General features: G+C 44.8%; 1 protein-coding gene across 2 annotated transcripts in view; it reads left to right on the top strand.

The window, feature by feature from the left end:
- The window catches only part of DDR2 (discoidin domain receptor tyrosine kinase 2), a 155,711-nt gene extending 132,802 nt beyond the window's left edge, over window positions 1-22,909 (top strand). For both annotated transcript variants that reach the window (XM_049635255.1, XM_049635254.1), the window contains 9 exons: window positions 955-1,017; window positions 1,863-1,993; window positions 4,547-4,757; window positions 6,388-6,611; window positions 7,975-8,102; window positions 10,377-10,568; window positions 10,862-11,096; window positions 13,854-14,003; window positions 16,054-22,909. In XM_049635255.1, coding sequence (XP_049491212.1) covers window positions 955-1,017; window positions 1,863-1,993; window positions 4,547-4,757; window positions 6,388-6,611; window positions 7,975-8,102; window positions 10,377-10,568; window positions 10,862-11,096; window positions 13,854-14,003; window positions 16,054-16,188 — 1,469 coding nt within the window. In that variant the 3' untranslated portion in view covers window positions 16,189-22,909. The remainder of the gene's footprint in view (window positions 1-954; window positions 1,018-1,862; window positions 1,994-4,546; window positions 4,758-6,387; window positions 6,612-7,974; window positions 8,103-10,376; window positions 10,569-10,861; window positions 11,097-13,853; window positions 14,004-16,053) is intronic.
- Window positions 22,910-25,502: the final 2,593 nt, after the last annotated feature.

The following is a 25,502-nucleotide window of genomic DNA, read 5'->3' as shown; positions in this document are numbered from 1 at the left end:
GAGCCTGACGCGGGGCTCGAACTCACGGACCGCGAGATCGTGACCTGGCTGAAGTCGGACGCTTAACCGACTGCGCCACCCAGGCGCCCCATCTACAGGCTAATTTGATTCAAGTTCAATATTTCTTTTTGTCAAGAATTTGTCATAGATAGGGTTGTGTCCTTCACGTTCAACCCCATCATGGGGATGTAATATTAGATTCTCTCACCTTTAGTGGTGCTAAGATTAATTTCTGGGCTCAGGTTGTCTCCATGAACTGATGACCACTGCTTGAATTATTTATTTCATTAGGGATTCTAATTCTTGTATTCCTTTGGCATTTATTAGCTGAATTTCTTCAGATTAGAACTGTTCCTCATGAACTTGCTTACCCTGAAATACAGTTTACATTGGAAGGACAGGATACACGATTAATTTTTTCTCTTTTCAGAATTGATGCCCTAGCAACTTCTAATAATGTCTAATGAGTTTTGTTTTGTTTTTCATAGTTGTTTTTTTTAGTATCATTATGCACTCATTGCATTTTTATAAATTCAATATGTTTAATCAATTGCAAACAGTTTCCTTGAAGGAAAGAGCCTCTTAGCACTGTCTACCCCATGCCCACTCACCCACCGTATTCTCTCCACATTTTGCTGAATTTGGGTCTGAATTCCTGTGCGCGCTTTATGATAATGTGTGGTCACAGCCCTCTGAACCACTATTCCTTAAACTTTTTTGTACCATGGCAGCCAGTGTCACTGCAACAAACATTTCACAAAACAAGAGTTGTCCTTACTATATAGATGAGTGGTGATTTTTAAATTTAGAATATTATATGATTTCATTTTTGAGAAAGCCCGGTGGCAACCCACTAAATGGATTTCACCATGTGCTAGGTCACAATCTACCTCCAGAAAAATCACTACTTCACTGTCTTCTCCCCTGCTCTGACTCACCCTTCTTTTGTAACAGATGCGGCCATGTACAACAACTCTGGAGCCCTGCCTACCTCACCTGTGGCGCCCACAACCTATGGTATGTGTGATCTCTAGTTACAAAAGGTCAACTGAGGGTGTCTTCAGAGGATAGAGATGGGCGGAGATTCGCAAGGGCCTGTCTGCGTAGGAGGCTTTATACCAGGTGCTTTGGATGAAGAGTAGCTCTGGGAAGGTAGGCCAGTCCACCTCCAAAGCAAAGGACCCCCAACTCACTCTTCTCACTGCCGTTCCATGTGACTCTTCAGCTAAAGGAGAGTCTGGAGTTGTTCCAGTTGCTTCATGAAAGTTCAGGTTGCTTGGAACAGAAACACAGGAAGGGACATTTCTGAGTAAGACCCATAGAGGGGATCTCAGTGAATGGATGGAAGTCATTAAACAAAATGCTAGTCTCTCTAATTGGAGATACATGCAAAAGCGTGTCCAGCACCTCGGATGGTCACCGGTCATATGAGTAGCAATCTGGGAAATACAGGTGATTGAGTGTCTCCAAAGAGAACTCTCAGCTACCTCGGCGTGCTTCACAGAATGAGAAGGGTGAAACTGGCTCTTCACCTGTTTTTCACGAGGTATGATTGGGGGCCAGTAGATCCAGGCAATGGTAATAAAGGAACAAAATTTGAGGATGAATGCAAAACCTCTCCATTATCCAGTCTGATAGGTGAGGAGGAGAAGGCTACTGTCCCAAGGAGGAGGTCTGTACAGTGTAGAAGCGAAGTACTACGTGAGTAGCAAGACCAAAACGAAGCAGAAGTGTTGAGGTGGCATCTTGCAGAATTATCCTGAAGGAAGAGTTTCTACCTCCCTGTCTCTGGTCCAGTCCTTCATGCCTTGCCTTGCCCCATAAGATGATGGTGTTCTCCATCTTTCTTTTCCTGATCCCAGATCCAATGCTTAAAGTCGATGACAGCAACACTCGGATCCTGATCGGCTGCTTGGTGGCCATTATCTTCATCCTCCTGGCCATCATTGTCATCATCCTCTGGAGGCAGTTCTGGCAGAAGATGCTGGAGAAGGTGAGGAAATGCAGAACAGTCATGGGATAGGAACCTACCCCACCCTTGCCTAAGCCACTGTTTCCCTAGGAGAAAATGGCAAACTATAAGAACTTATGAATGCTTAGAGCATTAACTGGGGCTACTAAGAAGACTGGGAGTGGTGAAGCTTGTTATTGAAAGGAGTCAGAAAAGAACAAGCTAAGTCCATTTTCTCTTATTTGGAATGGAGAGTTTGGAACCTCCCTAGACTAACTCAGAAAACTCTTCCTAATACATTGAATCTCAACTCAAGCATCTCCCTTGAAGATTTTGATTCACTGGGTTTGGCAGGGGGGAGTGCAGGAATCTGTATATATATTTTTAATTTTTGAATTAAAAAAACCTAGCTGAAACTTCTGATAATGCTACTCCTTCTCTTCCGTTACAGTTTACATTTGTGTGTGTGTGTGTGCGTGTGTGTGTGCATGCATGCACACACATGCATGTGTGTGTGTGTATGTGCAGAAAAACATTCAGCCTCATTAATATCCAAGCCAAGTTTCTTGTAATCTTATTTCTACTTCTTTGTGTACTTGGAAGTTATGATGATGCATCTTTCTGAGTCCCTCCTCAGATTTGTTTTGTCCAGTCTAAATTATCTGAGTAATTTTTTATACATTTGTCTAATACTTGACAGTCTGCAAGGACTTTTTTCACATGTATTATTTTACTTGAACCTCAATGAATACTTCCAGTGAGCTGGGCAGAGTAGTTATATTGAACTGTTTTTCTGTTGAGAAAATGTGATGTGCTCAAGGTCATACAACTGGTATCTTATTTTCTATGCTCATTCCCATCCTGAAATTTGTTGACGTTTTTCTTCCAAAATATGTACATTCCACCAAAGATGGAATATCTATGACTTTCTTTCGTTTCCTAAGGCCAGATAGCAGCTTTCTGGGCACTCCTGCTAAGCATCTGATGCTCTTGAGGTCTGCTGATGATTACATATGTCTACATTTGGCCGTGGACGTCTTCACTTGATCAATGAGTTCAAAGGGATGTGGACTGTGAGATGTTGTAGAAGTTCTGAGCTGTGAGGCATGATGAGGCAATGTTAAAACCTTCTTTCTTCTAGAATGCTAGAACCTGCTGGGTGTCTAGATTCAGGATGAGGGGCAGCAAAGAGTACTGGTGGTAGTAGAAGCTGGTGGACTAGAGATTCATGGGACAGCTGGAAGCTACTGTATGTCCTTCAGTAATTTGTTATGACTGCATTTTCTTTGAGAAGAGGGAGTCTGTGTTCTATACTCTATGAGCTATTTCTTTCTTTATTGGAACCAGAATTTACCGGACTTCTCTGGGTCTTTCTTCTGAGTCTAATTGGAATATGTTCATGGGTTGGAAGATGACTGTCGGATTGGAGACTAAGTAAAAGTGAGAGGAAAAATTTTGCCCTGGAATATTTAACTTGGTCCTTCAAGAAATCCTTTCTAACCCTGTATATCCTAGTAAGATAACTCTGGATGCTCTTGAATGACCCAAGATTTCTTCCTGGGGACAGAATTTGTGTGTGTGTGTGTGTGTGTGTGTGTGTGTGTGTGTGTGTATAAAACCCTTAAGCATGCACATATATTCCAAGAAACATTACTCAAAATAGCTTTAGACTAAGCATTACTTGTAGGATACTTTCGGTGGTGTCATTTTTTCTTTGAGAGAGTTAACCCATATTTACTGAGTACCTACTATGTGCTAGATCCCATGCAGTATCGAGGACGTTACTGCAACAAAGGACTTTTCAGTCTAGGGGATGAAGCAGACATCTAAGTTTCTCCTGAGCAACCAAAGTGTGTTTGTTGGAGTGGAGTGGAACATTTTACATGTTCAAATCCAAATAGTCACATAATTCGGATTCTGGCATTTTCCTTTGGAAGGAGCAGGTAGGTCACATTGAATAGGATGCCAAAACAATTTGTTATTTTCATCTTCCTCTTTCTTTACCAGGTGTAATTCACCTCAGTATCCTCAGGGCTTTTCTTTCCCATTCTGTAGCCATTTTATTTTTGGCTAGTAAAATGAAGGATTGAGGACATATTATCCTAACCTACAGGGTCAGAGTGATCAGGTGGACTGCAAACCCATCATGGTGCAGCATGTTTGTTGACTGAATGAGCATTTTAGTGTATGTCTACGCAAAATCAAACCAGTTGAAGGATAAGTCTGCAAAAATCTATTATTTAATAGAACATCAAAAACTCTGCAAGATTGAGAAGATCTTTGATTGGCTACTGAGGGGTTCTTCTAGTGTCACATAAATAACGCTTCTAAGTGCTTCAGTGAAGGCTAATGAATGTTGGCAGCATGGAAGTTCGGATGTCAGATTCTGCCTTGACACAATGAAGGATTATTCTAAATTTCTATGACACAGGTATTTGTGGAACCAGACTGTGCCTTATCCTGTCACCTGTGGTGCTTCCAGAGTTTAAGAGTAACAGAGAGGTATCTCAGCTGAGTGAAAGAGCTGGGTTTGAGGAGAGGAGGAAGTGATGATCCCCTTTGTACCAACTTGCCTTCACCATCCTTCTCCTTCAGGCTTCCAGGAGGATGCTGGATGATGAAATGACAGTCAGCCTGTCCCTGCCCAGTGAGTCCAGCATGTTCAACAACAACCGCTCCTCATCGCCAAGTGAGCAGGAGTCCAATTCCACTTATGATCGCATCTTTCCCCTTCGCCCTGACTACCAGGAGCCATCAAGGCTGATACGAAAACTCCCAGAATTTGCACCGGGGGAGGAAGAGTCAGGTGAGGATGACCCAGTGGCAGAGAATGAGGGAGACGTCTTGACAGGGATTATGAAGGTGTGATGCTTTGCTCCTACTCAACCAAATCTTGGTCTGATCGAGAGAAGTCCACATTCTCCTGAGAAGTTCACACCCTTTTTCTAGATTGATCTGCTGCTTCTCCTACCCTAATCTGAGCGTCTCTCCTTCACTACTGCACATAGCCGGTGTTTGAAGGGACCCCCAGGTCAGAAGAGGAAAGGTGTTCCCTAAGTGTTAACACTGGAAGACTCAAAGCAGTCCAACTAGTCTGATCTCCTCATTTTCCATAGGAAGAAGATGAGGAAGCCCAGATAGGGTACTCACCCACTACTAAACATCATTCGTGGTAAATTCAGGGCTAGCACTTCTCCTGGAGAAAACAAATACATGAAGCTAAAGACATCCTAGAATTCCCAATTTTTTTGGCCATCTAGATAATAGAGTTTATCTAATTTTTGTTGATTTATCTTTGGTGAAAGTTTATTAGAATAATACAAAAAAATTTTTATGACAGCAAATATTTCTTGCCTTTCTTCAGTAAAAGCATTGCTTTGGTAAAACTGTGCCAATTGATTCACATCCAGGTTTTTTTTTTGTTTTTTTTTTTAACGTGTTTCAGAGTGACATCAGAAGGGATTCTGGGGTCATCGCTGGGGCTCAAAGTAGCTTCTCCATAAGGTCAGCAACTGAAGAGTGATCCAAGTCAGTAGAAGAACTGGGGGGGGGGGGGCAGGAAGAGCTGGATAGAGAAGTAGACAGGACTAACTGGGGTGCATAGGCTTTTCAAGGGCTCTTTTCAAAGGAAGGAAGGAAACTAGCATGTATTTATCATTCCGCAGACAGCAAACACTGAAGGAGCACATTGAACTCAGACAATTTTACAGAGATAGCAAGAATAAGGGATATAAACTAATTTATTTCCTAGGTTGAACTAAAGTAATTTATGTATTTTCCAAAGTCTTAAAACATCTCCCCCCTCATGTTTTAATGTTTATTTTTAATTTTTTAAAGTTTATTCATTTTGGGAGAGAGAGAGAGAATGACCTAGTAAGTGAGAAGGAGAGGCAGAGAGAGAGGGAAAGAGAGAGCATTCCAAGCAGTGTGGAGCCTGACAGGCTCAATCTCATGAACCATGAGATCACTGTCTGAACCAAAATCAAGAGTTGGACGCTCAACCCACTGAGCCACCCAGGTGTCCTGTAATGCTTATTTTTTAAGGAAGGATATATCTTAAACTAGATCATATAATCAGAAAGTTTTTTAAATCCCTAATATAGGTTATTAAATCAATGATGGTGTCTTAAAATTAAAGAAACGTGATTAAATCTTCAAACTTTAATACTCCTGCCCTTATAGTGCATGAAGTGGCCTATAGCTTCACCACAATCCCATAAGATTAGCCAAGGAGGTTGTTGGTGATCATGCAGTTTGAAAAGAATAAAAGAGAGAAAATGATGGTCTACATTCCAAAGGCTCTAAGAAAGAGTCTCTAGAGGAGCCATTCTCCAAATGACAATGGCATGGGGTATGGTGGGTGATCTTGGGGGCGCCTCCCAGTCTTCCTGTCAAGATGCCCCTTGGAGTAAGACTCATCGCCCATGTCTTCCCAGGCTGCAGTGGTGTTGCAAAGCCGGCCCAGCCCAGCGGGCCCGAGGGGGCGCCCCACTACGCGGAGGCTGATATTGTGAACCTGCAGGGGGTAACCGGAGGCAACACCTATTCAGTGCCTGCTGTTACCATGGACTTGCTTTCAGGAAAAGACGTGGCTGTGGAAGAGTTCCCCAGGAAACTCCTAACGTTCAAGGAGAAGCTAGGAGAAGGCCAGTTCGGGGAGGTGAGTTGAGTCTTCCATTGGGGTCTCCAGTTCTTGGTATCTCAAAACTGTCCAGTAGAGCATAGGACCCCTTTCCAAAGTGGATTCATACTAGAATGTCTCCTTCACTTATCTCTCCTCGCCTTGTCTTCCAGAAGGCTGGTATTGGGTCAACCTCATCTCTGCGAAATAACAGAGACCCTGGGTCTTCTGATTTCTGTGTAGGAGGTTTTTTTTAATGTTTTTTAATTTAATTTTATTTTATCTTTTAAATTTATTTATTCTCAAATTGGTTTCCATACAACACCCAGTGCTCACCCCAATAGGTGCCCTCCTCAGTACCCATCACCCACCCTCCCACCCCCCATCAACCCTCAGTTTGTTCTTTAAGCCAGTAAGTCACTGGACTTCAGATATCCTGAAAAACATTCAATATTTTCAGCAACTTTTACGATAGGTTACAGAGGGTGGGGACCCATAAGATGTGATCATCTTTTATAAACTGTCCAAGAACATCTTGCTGCTTGATAGGCACTTTGTTTTCTTCCTTTCAATGGGAGTTATGTGTAAAGTGGTCAAAAACAACCTCGCCCCTGACTTTAGTCCCAGAATCAGCCACCAGGGAATGAACTGCCAACTGAGGTAAGGAGGAGCACTCTTCCCAATTGCCCTCCGAGTGATGCACGTAATAGTGACTTTGCACTCTTCCATCGGTCACATGAACCTTCTGAGAATTCCAAGCCATGATTTAAGTGGCAATAGGCACTTCAACAGTGCCATCTGAACTCTAAATGAAATATAAGAATGTGTTATTGGTTTTCAGTATGGGTGGCGCTCTACCCTTGGGTAGATTTGGTGTTGGTGGGGGTAGAAGGGTCCATGGCATCTGTTTGTGATGTTGTAGGTACTCATTCTGTCCCCTGGGTTGAAAACACAGGCTCGTTACACTGTTGATAATACATCGGGGTTACTTACATTGCTGACGCCATACCAAAGGATGACTTAGAGAGGAGATTGCCATGTGTTTTGTATGATCCAATAACTAAACTCCCTTGAGTCAAAGTTGGAGCATTTATGCCAAGTGACATTTTATAATGGACTGTGCTGTAATAAAATACCATGTTGTAGATTTGTTGACATATTTAATGTTCCAATCAATGTATGTTTCTTTCACAAAGCAGTAACGTATCATATCAGCTGGGTACTTTACCCTTGTGTGTGTCAACCATTTGAATTAAAGGTGTGTCACACGTATCTTAACAGTCTCTTGATGATTTTTGCTGGAGTTGTTAAGAGTTAGCTTGTCTCCAGGAAATGCCCAGCAAGAGCACTGAGGCATCTTCAGGAGAAACGATGATGCTGAAAGTAGGTGACTTTTGTCTAGGTTCATCTCTGTGAAGTGGAGGGGATGGAAAAGTTCAAAGACAAAGATTTTGCCCTAGATGTCAGTGCCAACCAGCCTGTCCTGGTGGCCGTGAAAATGCTCCGAGCAGATGCCAACAAGAACGCCAGGTCTGTGGTCTGCATTTTGAATTCTCCCTTATGTATTTCACCTTCGGGATCAGGAACACCCCTGGAAACCTTTGAGCAATTTTTCTTTTGAGATGGGAAGGTCTGTGAGCTGCCTCACCTTTCACTGTTACGCTTTATTTTTCTGATGGGCTGTCGCCCTCGTCTCCTCTCCCCTCCATCCCTGGCAGACGCAAATGCCCACCATCCATCGAATTAGCTACCTATTTACCTCCTAACTCCTTCTGCACAGAGCTGTACGTCCCAACACACACAACAGCCTGAATATTTGCTCCTGCCATGGTTATGCACAGACATACTCCTGAATGTCATTACCACGTCTTGGCAGACTTCCACGTTCACACACATCTCTCTTGCTGAGTCTCTTCCGTTCTCCTTTTTTCGCATCTCTACTTACTTTCTCATCCCTTTTTTTCTCTTTTATGCTTCTTCTCTTCTGTGTCCAGCAACCCCCCAAGTGAGAAGCTACCTCTACTTGGAAAAGTATCCATGGACCTCAAAGCAAAAGGATCCACAGTCCTTTTAGCTGTTTCCCAAACTGGCTAATAGTCTCTTGGATCCTTTGCCACATAAATTGCAGTTTCCAGCCATACTCCGTTGTCTGACAGCCTTTCCATTACAGTAATGGTGAGTTAATCCTCACCCAGGGAGGCGTGCTGGTTGAAAGCTGGTTGTCTGTGTCTCAGAGAAGTCTGCACATCTGGGTAACGTATGTATTTTCCCATTTGTGTTGACTTGATTAGTCTCACTGATACTCACAGTGAGAGAAAACTTACTATTCCTATTCCCCAAATTATTGTCAATTCCACGAGTGGTGGTAGAGTTTCACTAAAAGTGTTGCAATGGACAGGATGTGGAATGAAGAAAGGTGAGGGAACAGAACTGGAATTTCAACTGTGAGAATTTCAATCTTTTTTTTTTAATGTTTATTCTTGAGAGAGACAGAGAGAGAGAGCAAGCGGGGGAGGGACAGAGAGGGAGGGAGACACAGAATCCAAAGCAGGCTCCAGGCTCTGAGCTGTCAGCACAGAACCCCACACGCGGCTTGAATTCACAAGCTGTGAGATCATGACCTGAGCCGAAGTCAGATGCTCAACTGACTGAGCCACCCAGGCGCCCCTGAGAATTTCAATCTTAAGGACATCAGTATGCACTGATGACATCCTCTGCCTCCCTTAGAGAGATGGAATATTCTTTATATTGGCCTTAGCACACGATTGGAGAGAGTGGCAAGAGGAAGAAAGCGTACGATGTGACAAAGCCTTTGTCCATTGTTTTGGTTGGCGAGGTTTGGTGTTTCTCCTCCTGTACCCACTGCACTTTAGCAGTGATGGGTGACCTAGACTCTGCCCTGCCCCCCAAAGCCATGGAAACCCCTGGTTTGGAATGGAGGGGGAATCCAAGAGGGCAGGTTTCACATCACGACTACGTTGATTTCAAGGGTGTTATATTAACACTATATGACTGCCAGTCCAGGTTCCTAGAAAACTCACTGGAGATGACTCCTCTGCTCCGATATTTCCAGAATGTGGGCCAGTGGTCTCACTAACGCAGCTATTGTTACTGGGAAGGTGATAGCCCACTTTGTGACTCAAGGGTGGTTGTCACTAAGCACTCAATAGGTTAATGGTCTTGGCCACTCGAGTGCTGTTTTTGAAATGACCCCACATTACCACCCTGAGCTTTCAACAGCTCTGTTTTGAATGGGCTACTCAGTGTGTGTTGTGACTGACTGCTGGTGTGCCCTGTATCAGGAAAAGCCAGTATGAGGGGGGAAAAATAAAAGAATGATCAGATAAACCAGAGGATGATTATTCACTTTATAAAAGATTTCTTTGCTTTATTCATAGAGTGACTCCATGGCTTTTTAAAAAGGTAAATCCCCAGGGCACTTAAGATACGATTACCAGTGAAAAGTTTGATTTCGCAGACTCGTTGTTAGCAGCGTGTATTCGATTCAGCAAATGGTAATCATTTTCTACGTGGTGGGCCTTCTGTCAGGTTCTAGGGATTCAAATGTGAGCAGATCATGGTTCGTGTTCTCCAAAAGATTTCAGTTGAAGAGGGTGCATCCGATTCCAGGGTGACTAGAATGAGACAGTGTCCGGGTGCCAACTTCTCTGTCCTCTCAAAGGTTATCCAAAGGGAGACAAGACTCGGAATACTGGGTGGGACCAGGCTTTGCCGTGTCTTCTTCCCCTTCCTGTTTCTAACCCTGGCAACCTCTGGGTTTACCCGTGTCTGTGTCCTCCAAAGGAACGATTTTCTTAAGGAGATAAAGATCATGTCCCGGCTCAAGGACCCAAACATCATCCGCCTCTTAGCTGTGTGCATCACCGAGGACCCTCTGTGCATGATCACTGAGTACATGGAGAATGGAGATCTCAATCAGTTTCTTTCCCGCCACGAGCCCCCCAGCTCTGCCTCCAGCAACGCACCCACTGTCAGGTAAGCAAGCCAGCTCGTCTGTCCCTTCTGTGTGTTCCTGAGACAAACCTGGGCTCTGAAGAAGCGGAGCGGTGAACTTGAAAGTATCTTGGTGTTCTGGGATGGCAGGGAGGTTAGTATGCAGGGAATAATGGAGCAACTGTCCTGCGGGGGAAAGCAAGGAGATTCACGGAGAGCAGAGAAGGGATGCTGAGGTCGAAACTCCAGTTCGTAGGAAGCACCCAGGGAATGCATGCCTTTCACGGCTCCCTCTTTCCACAGGCTACTTTCTCTCTTCCTTTTTATTCCCTCAGTTATGCCAACCTGAAGTTTATGGCTACCCAGATAGCCTCTGGTATGAAGTACCTTTCCTCTCTTAATTTTGTCCACCGAGACCTGGCCACACGAAACTGCTTGGTGGGTAAGAACTATACCATCAAGATAGCTGACTTTGGGATGAGCAGAAACCTGTACAGCGGTGACTACTACCGGATCCAGGGCCGGGCAGTCCTCCCTATCCGCTGGATGTCTTGGGAGAGCATCTTACTGGTGAGTCCCTCACGTCTGTAAGCCCTACCTTAGCGACTGACGTGGAGGCAGGTGCATATGGCGCATAGGGACCCACTTTTAAGTTTATTTATTTATTTTGAGAGGAAGAGAAAGAGAGAGAACATGAGCAGGAGAGGGGCAGAGAGAGAGAGAGAGAGAGAGAGAGAGAGAGACGGAGAGAGAGAGAGAATCCCAAACAGGCTCCACACTGTGAGCACAGAGCCCGTGTCAGGGCTTGAACTCACGAACCTCAAGATCGTGACCTGAGTCAGACCAGGAGTCGGATGCCCAAATGACTGAGCCAGCCGGGTGCCTCCACTTTATAATTTTTATTCAACGCTTGGTATTCTGGACCATGAGTGAATAGTTTTTCAAATGTCTCTTTTGGAGGTGTATTTTCTGGCCGTGTATATTTGAGATATTTTATTGTTGGTTTTATACCACTTAGCTGATTTATGGAATTTTTAGACTTAAACATTTACTTCCTGCCATGCTGCACACAGTTAATTTTGTCTTAATTGGCTAAATTAACATCACTGAGAAAAGCCTGGGAGCAATCTAGCTTTCCTTGTTTATAGTTAATCTGTTTATTCCTCTTTCATGTTCTTAAAGGATTCATTAATTAAATTTGAAATGAAAAAATATATATAGCTATTTCCTTTCTCTCACCAAGATATCCATTATTAGTAGTTTGGCATATTTCCTTTGAGGGTTATTTTCTGTACACACATTTCTGTGTATATATAGATGTGTGTGTGTATGTGTGTGTACATATACGTGTATATATATGTATATGTATATATATACACAGTAGCCTCCCTTTATTTGCAGGGGAGATGTTCCAAGACCCTCCAGTGGATGCCTGAAACCACACGTAGTACTAAACCCTATATATATTGTTTTCCCCCATACATACATACCTATAATAAAGCTTAATGTATAAATTTGGCACAGTAACAGGGTAAAAACAATAATAATATTGTTATATTATATCGTATAACAAGATTCTGTTTATAACAAGATACTGTCATCAAAGTTACGCAAACGTGGTCTCTCTCTCTCTCTCTGTCTCCAAAATATCGTACTGTGCTCCCCCTTCCTCTTGTGATGATGTAGGATGATACAATGTCTACATGAGGAGATGAAGTAGGTGAATTGCGTAGGTGTCGTGAAGTGACGTTAGGCTACCACGTAGCGTGGGCAGAGCGTTCTTGGCTTCTGGATCGCGGTTGACTGTGGGCAGCTGAAATCGTGGAAAGTGCAACTACAGATAAGGGGAACTCCTGTGTACAGATAATTACATTCCATAATTGGGACGATACGATGCACATATAACTCTACAACATTAGCATTTCCTATGTCATTAAACGTTCTTCAAAAAGGTGATTTTAGGGGCGCCTGGGTGGCTCAGCCGGTTAAGCATCCAACTTTGGCTCAGGTCATGATCTCACGGTTCACGAGTTCGAGCCCTGGGTCAGGCTCTGTGCTGATAGCTTGGAGCCTCCTTCACATTCTGTCTCCTTCTCTCTCTGCCTCTCTCTCTCTCAAAAATAAATAAAACATTTACAAAAATGGGATTTTAATGGCTGCATCATACCCTATGGTGTGTGTATAGCCGATAATTTAATGATATCTCTGTAATTTGAGATGTCAGTGTTTTTCTGATTCCCACTATTATGAATGCTGCCGTGTATACACCAGATTACATAAGTCCTTACAAGGATCTTTACCATCTACACGCAACTCACACATTTTTCCCATTTCTGATGTGATTATTGAGCAGTGCTCTCTTTGAAGGTATTATGGAGTGTTGTAAAAGATTATTAGTCTGGGATTCAGAGGGTCCTGTTCCAAATCTCAGTTTTTCCATGACTAATGGTCTTGCTATCTAGGAGATTTTTAGTAAACGTCTCTTGTCTCACTTTTCTGACCCAAATAAATAAGGATAAATAACCTCATCTACTTGAGGGTTGTACTTATTGAATAGAAAATGTGCACGTATTTAATGCATGCTGATTACATCTGAATCCCATTGCTGTCACATGTTAGTCTACCCTTCAAGACTGGGACTCTCCCTGACCTGGGAAGCAAGGGTCCTGCATTCTCCCAGGGACTTCGGGCACCTAAACTAAATTTCTCTGTCTCTAACGTAAAGGCGATTGACTTTCCATTCTAATTTTGCCATTCCCATGGGCATTTTCCCAAGGCTACCCTACAGCCTGAAGTTTGAGCTTCTGACACTTGGTGGGAGAGTCAGGTGGCTTACGGCTGCACCTCTTTCAGCCCTGGGATCTCATCCCCAAGAGAAGCAGGTCTAAGCTGAGGCCACGGGGGACAAGACAATGATCTGCAGCTTGAGGCCCAAGCAACTTCATTTTGTTGTTGTTGTTGTTTTAAGTTTATTTGTTTATTTTGAGAGAGAGAGAGTGTGCAAGTGCACGAGTGGGGGAGGGGCAGAGAGAGAGGGAGAGAAAGAATCCCAGGCAGGCTCCACGCTGTCAGTGCAGAGCCCATCACGGGGCTCCATGTCACGAACTGTGAGATCGTGACCTGACCTGAAACCAAGAGTCGGCCGCTCAACTGACTGAGCCACCCAGGCGCCCCATTTTGCCATTTTAGATTCTCCAAGCACATCTTGGCAGTCCCAGTCTTCCTTGCCCTGGGGAGTGGAAGGGGGTGACCAGGTCATGCAGATCTCACCTGCGCATATCATGCACCGGCTATCCTGGTTTCCTCTTCTCTTCCTTACGTGAACAGGGCAAATTCACGACAGCGAGTGACGTGTGGGCCTTTGGGGTGACTCTGTGGGAGACGTTCACCTTTTGCCAGGAGCAGCCCTATTCCCAGCTGTCTGATGAGCAGGTCATTGAGAATACTGGAGAGTTCTTCCGGGACCAAGGGAGGCAGGTGAGAACTGCTGGGGGTGGGAGGGTGTGCACCTGGGTGCTCCACAAGGTGAGAAGAAGAAAGTCCTGACTTAGCAGGATAGCCGGAGCCGGGAGATGGGCTACATGGATGGCAGTCTTTGGTCACTAATTATCCAGAGAACGTGAAAAACTGAGGTCTGCCCCCCCACCACCCCTGCCAGCCATACACTCTGCCTGATCCACATGGCAGGGATCCGTTCCGCCAGGTGCCTCCGCGACTCGAAGACAGCAGGAAATCAAATCTGCTCTCTCACTATTTCTTGCTGTGGACCGTATGGTTCATCTTCCTGGTTGAAACACTAAGAACAAAAATATAAGTTTAAAAAATGAATAAGGGATTCATTGGCAGTACCTAAAAACTTGGTTTGGACTAAATATTTAGCAACGTTTCTGGACTGTTGTGCCGGGAGATGAGCAGATGTGTCCAGAACTCGGGGAACAGCGGGGTCCCACGCTGACGAGGGTCCCAATTCCCAGTCAGGATACTCTAACATTTCTTTAGTGACTCGGTTTGTAAAGACCCCGTGACCTGTCGGATTTGGAGCTTGCTGATGTGGCTGGAGCACTGAGCCTCCCCAAAGTGGCCTGGCCACAGCACCCTGGAGGGTGGCAGTTGAAGCCAGCTAGTGAGAGGGAGAAGGCCTGCAGAAAATGAAAACGTAGGGGCGCCTGGGTGACTCGGTTGGTTAAGGGTCCGACTTCAGCTCAGGTCATGGTCTCACGGTTTGTGAGTTCGAGCCCCACATTGGGGGGTGGGGGAAGAAAAGAAAAGAAAAGAAGAACTTAAATCCTTAAATACATCGAAGTAAGCAAAAGATAAGAAAGATAAGAAAAGATAAGAAGAGATAAGACAATATGCAAGTTGAAAGCAAGAGGAAGAGGGCCTGGGATTTCCCTTTATCTTGCTGCTCTGTAGATCTTTTGGGAGCAGGGGATCCAAATGACCTGTCTTGGTTGTAAAATAATTGCATTCGTACCATGACAAAGGGCAAATTCACTCCTGTGTGCAGTGGACCAAGGCCAAGTGAGCGGACCAAGGAAAAGAGTGATTTTTCTACTGGACTAATACATCATGACACCAGGTTGACCTATTCTAGTTTTAATTTCTAACAATGCCCAGGATTTTATTTTTCTTATTTATTTTTAAATACTCAGCTTAAAAGGGTCCCCCAGTTCATCTTCACTAATAGTAGTGAGCCAAATGTATTTTCACCCACTACCAAGGGGTCAAATAGCAAAGTTAAGTTATTGAATGAAGCTGAGGTCAAAATCAGATATTACCATTATATGCTCAGTAAACTTCTCCCCTATAAGCAAAAGTTGCAATTTTCGATAAAAATTTATTACATTTAGCACCTTAATCACTAAACATAACTTGTCAAAGTTAAACTTTATTATAGTCTACAAAATTTCATTACTTTAAATCTTATTCCTAAAATGTCCGTATTCAAATTTTAAGTTTGACATTAGAGTGTAGGGACAGCAGTTTCTCAATACTGTCAGCTGCAAGGTGGACTCTGAGGTCAGCAGACTCCTCTGCGTGGCCCAATCTGGGACAGGGGGTCCCAGAGAACATTATGGTAGGAGCAACATGGATATTTCCAGCATTCCGGCGTCTGCATCCGGCTGTTCCTATTCTGGTAGAGGAGCTGAGACCACCTAATTCACTTTCTGCCCCTGCCGTGATGGGCTCGGCCAAGATAAACCTCAACACTTGGGCCGTAAATGGAGGACTTGGTGTTCTAACAACTTGCTTTTCAGTCTGAGACCTCTTTTTGGCTAGAGTTTCGTCTTTTGTATGACAGTGGGGACCTCAGAATGGTTCATCAGGAAACGCTGCTGCAAACAACTAGGCAAGACAAGCAAAGGGACGGGGGCCGAGATGTGAGCGGGAAGAACAGACACCACACCTGTTTTAGTTTTCAAGTTCAAGCAGGGAGGGAGGCAGACAAAACTATAATGCAACCACACTCCCCCCCCCCCCCCCCCTCCTTAACATCCTTGTTTTCTGTTCACCTTTGTTTTCAAAGACCTACCTCCCCCAGCCTGCCATCTGCCCTGACTCTGTGTACAAGCTGATGCTCAGTTGCTGGAGAAGAGACACCAAGCATCGTCCTTCGTTCCAGGAGATCCACCTTCTGCTCCTTCAGCAAGGGGACGAGTGACGCTATCACTGCCTGGCGACATTCCGATGGCCCAGGTCCTTCTCATGAGACCTACCACTCACCCACGCCTAAGCCACTCCATCCGGACGTTGAATGGGCCCGGGGGACGGAGGCTTATTCACTTCTCTGTCTCTGTCCCTGGCCTGCCTTCACTCCACTCCCCCACTCTCTACCCCTGACCCATATATACTCTTTTTTTTTTTTTTTTTTTTTACATTAAAGAACTCAAAAAGAAAAAAAAAATCCTAGGAAAGATAAAATCTAGTAAAGAAATCTTACTTAATATACCAAAGTGTTGGATAGCAAGCTAGACAATTTAGATAATTTATAAAGGTTAAATATGCTATGTTTATAAATGTGCAAATGCTACAATATTTTTCCATGTCACCTTTCAAAATGTATCTTCAGAAAGAAAAAACTTGAAGAATACTGATATCTTAGGAAACGTGGGATTAAGCTTAGGGAAGACGCTCGGTAAGCGTGGAGAATCCGATGAGATGGTTGGTATTCGGTAACTGATCAGAGATTTCTGAGTTTCCTAATGTGGCCTCTGGACACGTCCTACCCTCTGCCTTTCCTTCTCCTGTCAAAGTGGATGATACATGCTTGAAAAACCCCAGGTTCTCAGAATGGGTGTTTTGTTCATTTTGTGGGCGGGGTCAAGGGGGAGGTCTAGATGCATAGGAAATACAGAGAGTGTGTGTAGGAGAGAGCGTACCGCAAGGCCGTGTGAAGGGGAATCGTCATTTGCCAAAAAAGTACCTTGTGCGTGGAAGGGTTCCTGAACAGAGAATGGACATAGGAAAAGAAGTCTATGGAGGGCAGGTAACACGTGGACTATTCCCTTGTGATTTCTGCTGAGGGTCCCCCACTTGCTCAGATATTTTCAGGCATGTGTTTCAGTGACAGCCTGGTGTTGAATCAGTAGAGACTGATGTTTTGATATCCGTACCGTGGGTCCTTTGGTTCGTCTTTTCCAAGTCTTTCAGCTCTTTTATTAGGTGCATCCCCTAGGGGACCCGTGGGCTGGGGTGTGTGTGTGAGTTTCTCTGGCACAAATACCTGAAGGCCCTGTGGAGTAGGGAGTAGGTCTGTTCTGAGTGTTTCCAAAATGTTGACCTAGGGCCAACGAGGGAAAGTCGCAAAGAGATAGCTTTCCACTCCTTATTAGAGCGAGCATAAGCAGCAGAACACACGACGGTGAACGGGTCACCTCCAGAGGTCGGGGGGAGTCCTTTGTTGCCGAAGAGTTTCAGATGCAGGCTGAGGAGCCAGGCAAGGAAGGGAGAGGCTTTGAAACCCAAGGTAAATGGTTGTATGAGATGGTTGACCCTCCGAGTCCTTGATTGCAGAGAGGCACAGGGTGAGTGTGAGAGAGAAGTCCCTCACTGCTCCTGCTTCGTGTGGAGGCTCTTACCCCGGCGGATGGTGCGGCCAGCAGGAAAGAAATCCTGGGGTTCTGGGTTCAGAAGCCACGGAAACTGATACGCTATCTAGTAAGAGTCCCCTCGGAACAGATGATGAGCTCTCTCCTCCACGAGGCCTCAGACTTAATGGGAAGCAGGAAAGGGGGCCCCTCCATTCCCTCCGAGGGAGCAACAAGAAAAGGTTACAGAATACGCTTTCCAAGTGTAAGAAATAGTCTTGAGATCTTGGGTCTGCTTCCCTAGCCCTCACCCGGCCCCCTGCGCACAGTCGCTCAGGGACTTGACTGTCCTCCCTGGTTCAGCCTTTAACATCTCTCCAGGCTACCGCAGAAGGCAAGTGCCCAAGTTCCCCAGACGGTCTTGTGACCTGAGCAGACACCTTCTCCCATAGCTGCCCTTCAACTCTGGGCTGCAGTCTCTGCCAGGGCTAACTCTGCTGAGATCATTGGCGTGGGGGTCAGGAGAGCGTTGGCTTGGAGCTCTGATCCTACTTCTGCCTCAAGCCAAGTGTGTTATTCTTCACACTTTCTGGAATCACTTCACCTTTCCGGACTTTACTTTCCCTAGCCGTAAAATGAGGGGATGGGGTTAGACGGCCTTGAAACCTCGCCCAGTTCTGATAGGTTCCGTGCTGGCTGGATAATTGCATCTAGAGTTGACGCAGATTCTGTCATCTGGTCACGTGGTTGTCCTGCTCTGCCGATCGAGGTCAGCAAAAGCAATGATGCAGGGAACGCACTGTCATAGTCATAGTAACAGCGGCCGCTTGTACAGTGCTTTCAAGTTCATCAGGCATTTCCATAGACATTATCTCATCTGACATTGCAGGGCCAGACTCATTCTCCTATGTCCCAGGACCTGTCACACTGCTTTCAAGACCCGTGTTAACTTCATGTATTCGAGAGCTCTCTAGAGAAACAGAACCAATAGGATACATATGTATACACACACACACACACACACACACACACACATATAAATTTATTATAAGGATTTGGCCCATGTGATTAGGAGGCTCAAAAGTCTCACAAGCTGTCCCCTGCAGCTGCAAACCCAGGGAAGTGGGTGGGGCCCAGTTCCAGGAAAATGGAGGGCAGGAGAAGACTGACGTTCAAGTTCAGCAGTCAGGCAGAGAGAGCAGACTCCCCTCCTGTCTTTTGCATCTTTTCCCGAGCGGCCCACACCAGAGAGGGCAGTCTGTTTCACTCAGTGCACCAATTCAGATGCTGAAGTCCTCTGGAAACACCCTCACAGAGCCACCCAGAAACCCTGTTTCGTCTGGGCACATTGACACGGAAGTTTACTCACCTCGCTGCAGGTGAAATCCAGGCCTATGGCCTATCCTCCGTTATGCACCTGCCTCTGGTAGACCCACATGCAGCCTGCGCCCCCGGCTTCTTATGTGGCCAGAGAGAATAACATCATCTCCCCGTCTTTGCCTAATCTCTCCACTTCTTTCTTTTCACACTTCTGCCTCAAACCACCGCACGCATTCCATGATCCCCCATATAAAAAGAAAATCGTATTGGAGATAAACTGAACGTGTCTGGATTTTCCTGGCCTTGAGCCACAGAGTAATTGGTTTCACGTGGCTCCCAAGCCCGTTCAGGAGGAACGGAGGAAGAAGGAGGAGGAAGCTTTCTGGCACTGAGACTCCTACCTTAGAGACCCTGCTCTAGCTCCTAGCCCGGCCATGCCCGCAGAGCCTCGCTGCACGGACCAAAGAAACCCAAAAGCAGGGCATGGTGAAGAAGGCTTAGTACGTAGAATTTCAAAGTAGCTCAAACTTCGATGAGAAAGACGTAGCTGGGAGCTTTGAGAAAAGGAGATAGGAAAGGGGACAGCGAACCACGGAGGCCTTGTTGACCTTCGTAGTGAGTCATCCCCTTCGTGATAGATATGAACTGCTTCATATCCAGATTGTGTTTTGGGATCGTCAGATTTCACGTTGTACTTTTGCTGGTGAATGTGCTGCTAACTAGGTCCAAATCTGGATGTGCTGTCCAGACACCTGTGTGATCAGAAGGGATCTGGCACGGAAGGAGGCACAGAGGGGAAAGCGTGGTCTTGATGCCGTGGAAAGATCACGTACAAGTCCACAAGACAGTATGAGGAAGAGCATTATATGGAAATGGAGTAACCAACAAAGAAAAAGAATAAACGAATGTGCATGTGCCTGAGTGGGGAGGCGGGTGGGGACTAGAAAGAAGGCTACACAAAAAAAGGTAAGGGAGAGTGCAGGGGAAGGACCCTGGGTGAGTCAGGGCGGCAAGGCAGAAACAGGTGGGGCAGGTGAGAATCCATGCCGAAGCACGAAAGCAAGTCTCAGAAGAGAGATCCGAGAGAGGGCAGAAAATGTAAGTGTTATTGGAGATAAAAGGTAAATATGTGTAGGGAAAGAAATTCTGGATGGCACAGACGATAAAAGTATTTATTAAAAAATGAAAAGTCAGGTGTGGTGTATGAAAAGGAAGGGAGCTTTTCAGAGTTTTTGGAAAGGGAAGGTCCTTATGAAAACACATAAGCAACCATCAGGGAATGACCTAATTTCAGACGGGGGCGGGTGAGGGGGCGCCCCGTCGAAGTGTATTCTGGACCCCGCAGGCGCTGGGGATAACGGTGGTGGGAAGAGACCATTCCTTTGCTTGAACTGGACTGTGTTTCCCAAGTGCCGCTTTGGAAATGATTTATGGCAGTTCACGGGGCGTTGTTTCCCTTCCCTTGCTTCTGTCGATCAAATCCATTTAAAATAATGCCCATCACTGCTGTGCCCAGAAAAGCCACAGGGAAACACTGAAATAATAGGCCAAAGTTAGACAAGACCAAATCTCACTTGATATCTATGCGGAGAGGTATACGCCACGTTGGAACCATGTGTTTCTTTAGTCCCATCCAGACTTCCCACGAGGAAGCCATGATGTGGGGCTGAGCCATATGTTTTGAGTAAAGGGGAACAGAAGAGGGGGAGTGTCTGCAAGAGGGAGAGATGAAGATATTCCAAGGAAATATTCCAAAGCAGAACAGCATCTTGTTTTGCCCAAAACTGAAAAGAAAATGAAGAAAATTACAGCCAGGGCCCAGATCACTTCCAGCATATGGTTAATAAGTCTTTGATCCTAACTGGAATTTATGTTCCTGCCGTCTTGGCCTTTTCAGTAAGATCTCTGACCTCTGGCAGTGTATACGGTAGGTCCCTAAAAATTTCTGGAATACTGATTGCAGATTCTGATCTATGCTGGGAAGTCCTTCTTGAATTGAAAGTTAACATTTTTATAGAAACGGATGAACGCCTTTTCCACTTGGTAAATGCCTTGGAATGCTGAATCAATACGGAAAGAGACCAGAATGGTCAATGGTGATTGGATTTCTGGCATTTTTAGTTCTCTGGCACGATTAGCTGCATTGCTTGATGGGGCAGACAAGTGGTGGGTAATTATTTACTTGGTGTATCTTTTATTTAAAAACTTGTTATTTTGAAATACTTTAAGACTCACAAGAAGTTATAAAAATAGTAGAGCGGTCTTTCCCTAACACCAGGCTTTCCCCATTGATAACATCACATGTGACCGTAGTCTATTCTCAAAACCAGAAAATTGACATTTGAAATATTATTCATTAAACTGCAGACCTCACTCAGATGTCACCAGTTTTTTTACATGTATTTATTTAGTTTCTGGATACTTTATCCCTTTCTGATTTGTAGCCTGGCCCTGTGTGGGATGCAGCAGGAAACACACTACAATCCTACAAAATTCTAGAGAGAATACAACAAATTAATGTGTTCCTTTGTCAATGAGAAAGATCCTGCCTAGACCGCTTCCACATTTTCTGACTAGTTTTGCTGTTTAGCCTCTGGAACAACCCAAAAACAACTCAGAAGGATTTGGAAACACAAAAGACAGTGAGACCCGCACGTAGTTTGATGGCTAGAGAATCAGTTGTAGGACGTTCTAGATGGTTCCTGCAGTTCCTACAAGTGGTAAGATTTGTGATGGTGGCAAGCAGGGGACTTAGGGTAAACGGGTCTTTTGGTCAAGAGCTAGGTGGCACTTAGTTGATGGCACCAGGGCCGGCTTGTGGAAGGAACAGAGTACGGTGGCATAGGGTCCCCTAACGTGTGATGAACACAATTTTCAGGGTAGTACAGACATTTAATTTGCCTAAATACCAATTCTTAAACGGAATGGCAGGTACATTGGACCAAATTAAATGTAAACACAGAAGCAACTTTGGGGGCAGTTGAAACTCTGGGTTTGCGGATCGCAGCTGTGAGTTTTGAGATGGCATCTTTAACGTGCCCTATTTAAGGGTCACAAGGTGGTAACCGTGTTCACACTGCTTAGCCTGTGTCCTGTAAAGTTCCAAGCATGTAGTGAGCACTCAGCAAATATTTGCTGAGTGTTGTTTTTTGAATGAATAAAAGATAGAAACCGAAACTTGTCATTCAGCGTAACTGGGGTGAATTTAGGGAGAATTGCTTTGCTATATCGTAGAGGGTTTATTTTCAAACGAAGAGAGAGAAAAAAGTGCCCAGACTTGTACCTGGTGAAGTTCATTCTCAGTTTGTATATTTTCTAACGATGACATTGATCTATGGAAATACCTCATTCCTTGAGGTGTTTCGACAGCAGTTCAAGGCAGTTCTCTGCAATGCACCCCAGCAAGAGCCCCAAACCCAGCCCATTTGAAGCTCTTTGGTTTCTCCTGCAGACACCTGGTCAAGAACTTGTAAAGGAGAAAGGTCAAAGTCCCAAGCAGGCCTGTGCTTACCCACATTCACAATTGCATATAAGGGGAGACTTTGCACAAAGACTTACTGGGAAAGCATAATGTGATAAGGCAATTACTTTGAGTGAAAACCTGTTTTCTTGCAAAGAGGCTTGGAAATAGTTGAAATTGGGGAGGATTCCTGCAAACACACCAAGAGTTTGTAATCTAGCCTATTCATTTTATGCCCTTTACTACTCATGATATCCTATTTTTTCTACCCTGTTGTCTGGTAACTTCCTAAGGGTTGAGTTTCTGAATCAACACGGCTCACTCTTCCTACGAGGAGGGAATATCTGAGCCTCATTTTGCAGGCTTTGGAGGATGATGTGTCTCGTCAAGGGGCAAAGAGCAAACTGATTGATTTCTGCTTAAAACTATCCTAGTCATTCCGAAACAGAATAGGTAAAATTCTCTGTATTAGAAAAGGAAACAAGATACCAATTGTATATTTTCTTTATTTATTCTCTGTAAGTCTGTCAGATGATAAATTGTAAATAACAATGATTAAAGAAATATGCTACTGACGGATCCTTCTTCTGTGCAAATAGCGCCGGCTCCTGGCTTTGCGATCGTCACTCCTTACAGTCTTTCTGGAGCAGTGACGGGGCAAGGGGGCAGAGCCAAGGGTGTGCGGGGGGTGCGCGGGGTGCGCGGGGTCGGTAGAGGGTCTCTTGCGCAAGCCTGTCTCCTATTCCTTGACTGTGTATGGGAAGGAAAGCGTCTGGGTCTCTGGCACATCCAAACGTACTAGAGACCTGGAGTTTTGTGTCGTCCCGTTAGTCCAGCTCCGGAGAGTCCAGTCCAGAATTAATAGAGGATGCTTTATTGTTATTACAAAGTTGTCTTGCCTGATACATAGAAATCCCTCCCAAATCCAAAGATCGTCTGGCTCGAGACAGACCACGCATACAAAAAGCAACAAAAACTATGAACAGAATACAGACCGAGTCTTCATACGACACATTAAGATGAACCTCCCCTCCCCCCCTCCAGCCACCCCTACAACATGTTTCTTGGTCTCTGAAGAATAAATTTATACTTTGAATTTTCTGAAGAATTATATGTTTTTTCAGCGATGGCCATGGTAGAGAATGGATAAAAATTCTCAGAGGACAATAATTCACGAACGCACACTCAGACCCCCAAAGTATCTAGTGTGATTTCAGTACCAAAGGCCCAGGGATGCAAATATCTGTGTAGTGGGAGTGGGTCGGAGGCAAAGGAGAAAAAGTAACAGAGCAGAGATGTTCAAAGAGGTCCAATTCCATGGTCAACACCTGTCGCCAAGCTTTAAAGGTGGGTGTGAGTGATACAGCATAGGTATATGCTGTGCATGTATCTGAGTATGTAATTTGTTCTGAGGACACATATTAAGTCTGCTCTTTTATGTTTTATTTATTTATTTATTTATTTTTTTTAATTTTTTATTTATTTTTGAGACAGAGAGAGACAGAGCATGAACGGGGGAGGGGCAGAGAGAGAGGGAGACACAGAATCGGAAACAGGCTCCAGGCTCCGGGCCATCAGCCCAGAGCCCGACGCGGGGCTCGAACTCACGGACCGCGAGATCGTGACCTGGCTGAAGTCAGACGCTTAACCGACTGCGCCACCCAGGCGCCCCATGTTTTATTTATTTAAAAAAAATTTTTTAATGTTTATTTCTGAGACAGAGAGAGACAGAGCATGAGTGGGGGAGGGGCAGAGAGAGAGGGAGACACAGAATCCGAAGCAGGCTCCAGACTCTGAGCTGTCAGCACAGAGCCCGACGCGGGCCTCGAACTCACACACCGCGAGATTATGACCTGAGCTGAAGCCAGACGCTCAACCAGCTGAGCCACCCAGGCGCCCCTGCTCTTTTATGTTTTAACTAACAACTTCGGGGACTCTATTTTGCTTAATATTGAGCACTACAAACTGATTTGTCGCCACTTACAATTTTCTATTCATTTCGTATTTGAAAAAGAAATATACACACTCATCTTCTGGTCCTTGAATCACACCGAACAATAACTCCTTACGGATTATATGTCTTATAATAAGACATATTACCTCTTGCTACGTGAGGAAATGGGTAAAATCCCACTCTTAAAGCAGGTTTGGTCCAGGCTGGATGTACAGTGATTGGAAGAGGAGACGGATAAAAAACACCCACAAGAAATGCTACATGGCTCCACGGTAGCTGTTTTGTTTGTTTGTTTGTTTTGTTTTGTTTTGTTTTCTGACCCTGTTTGCAAACCAGAGACAAGTTAGTTCTGGAGAGGTTTCTGAGGACCCAGAATAGAGCTCTGTCATGGGTGCTAAAGGTAACTTTACTGATCTTTGTCTACCTGAGGACTGTTTCAGGTACCATAAAAGAAACCAAAGATCGGTTTCAGGGTTCAGGGTAGAGCAAAATTTATTTTATAAGGCAGTAAATAGTCAATTTACTATGGTGATCAAGGGACCAAGGTTTGCCAGGGGTAAACGGGATCAATCATTGTGTACCAGGTTCTTCTGGTTTCCAGGAAAACAGCTCACAAACAATACAAACTCAAGATGACTAGTTTGGGAAGATGAAAGTCATACTAATTCACCTATCAGTAAACTATATATTATAACTTTTACTGAGCTGTGTCCTACACGTGATAAAATATTTTTTAAAATACAAAATTCAATGACATGTGTTGTCAACAGATTTCCGTTCTCTTAGTCACTCTGGCCCCTCTAGTGGTTCAGCCCATCCCGTGAATGTTAAAGAACTTTGAAAGCCCCAACTTCAAATGAAAGAAGGAAGCAGAGACCAAGGTTTCCCCCTTGGATGGGACGGACATCACGCTAGTAGGAGACTGCCCGTCTCACTCTGCTTTTCCTGCCTTCACTTAACTCATAGTCCTGTACTCTTGTCATCCCCAGATTGTGGTGATGCTGACTCTTCAGAATCTGCACCCTCCCCCCACCCCTGCCCTCATAGGAATGAGTTTGCCACAGGACAAACATGGAGTTGTATTCCCTTTACATGTCACTTCTGAGCCCTAGGACACTTTAAAAGGAGCCTTTGGGTCTAGACTGTAAAGATTGGGGTTAACTTTAGTCTTAGGACTCCCAGAAAATATTGTTAAAGTGTGGTTTCTTTAGAAT

Source organism: Panthera uncia, chromosome F1, assembly GCF_023721935.1.
Source record: "Panthera uncia isolate 11264 chromosome F1, Puncia_PCG_1.0, whole genome shotgun sequence".
Lineage (NCBI taxonomy): Eukaryota > Metazoa > Chordata > Mammalia > Carnivora > Felidae > Panthera > Panthera uncia.
This window is presented reverse-complemented; position numbering and strand designations above follow the sequence as displayed.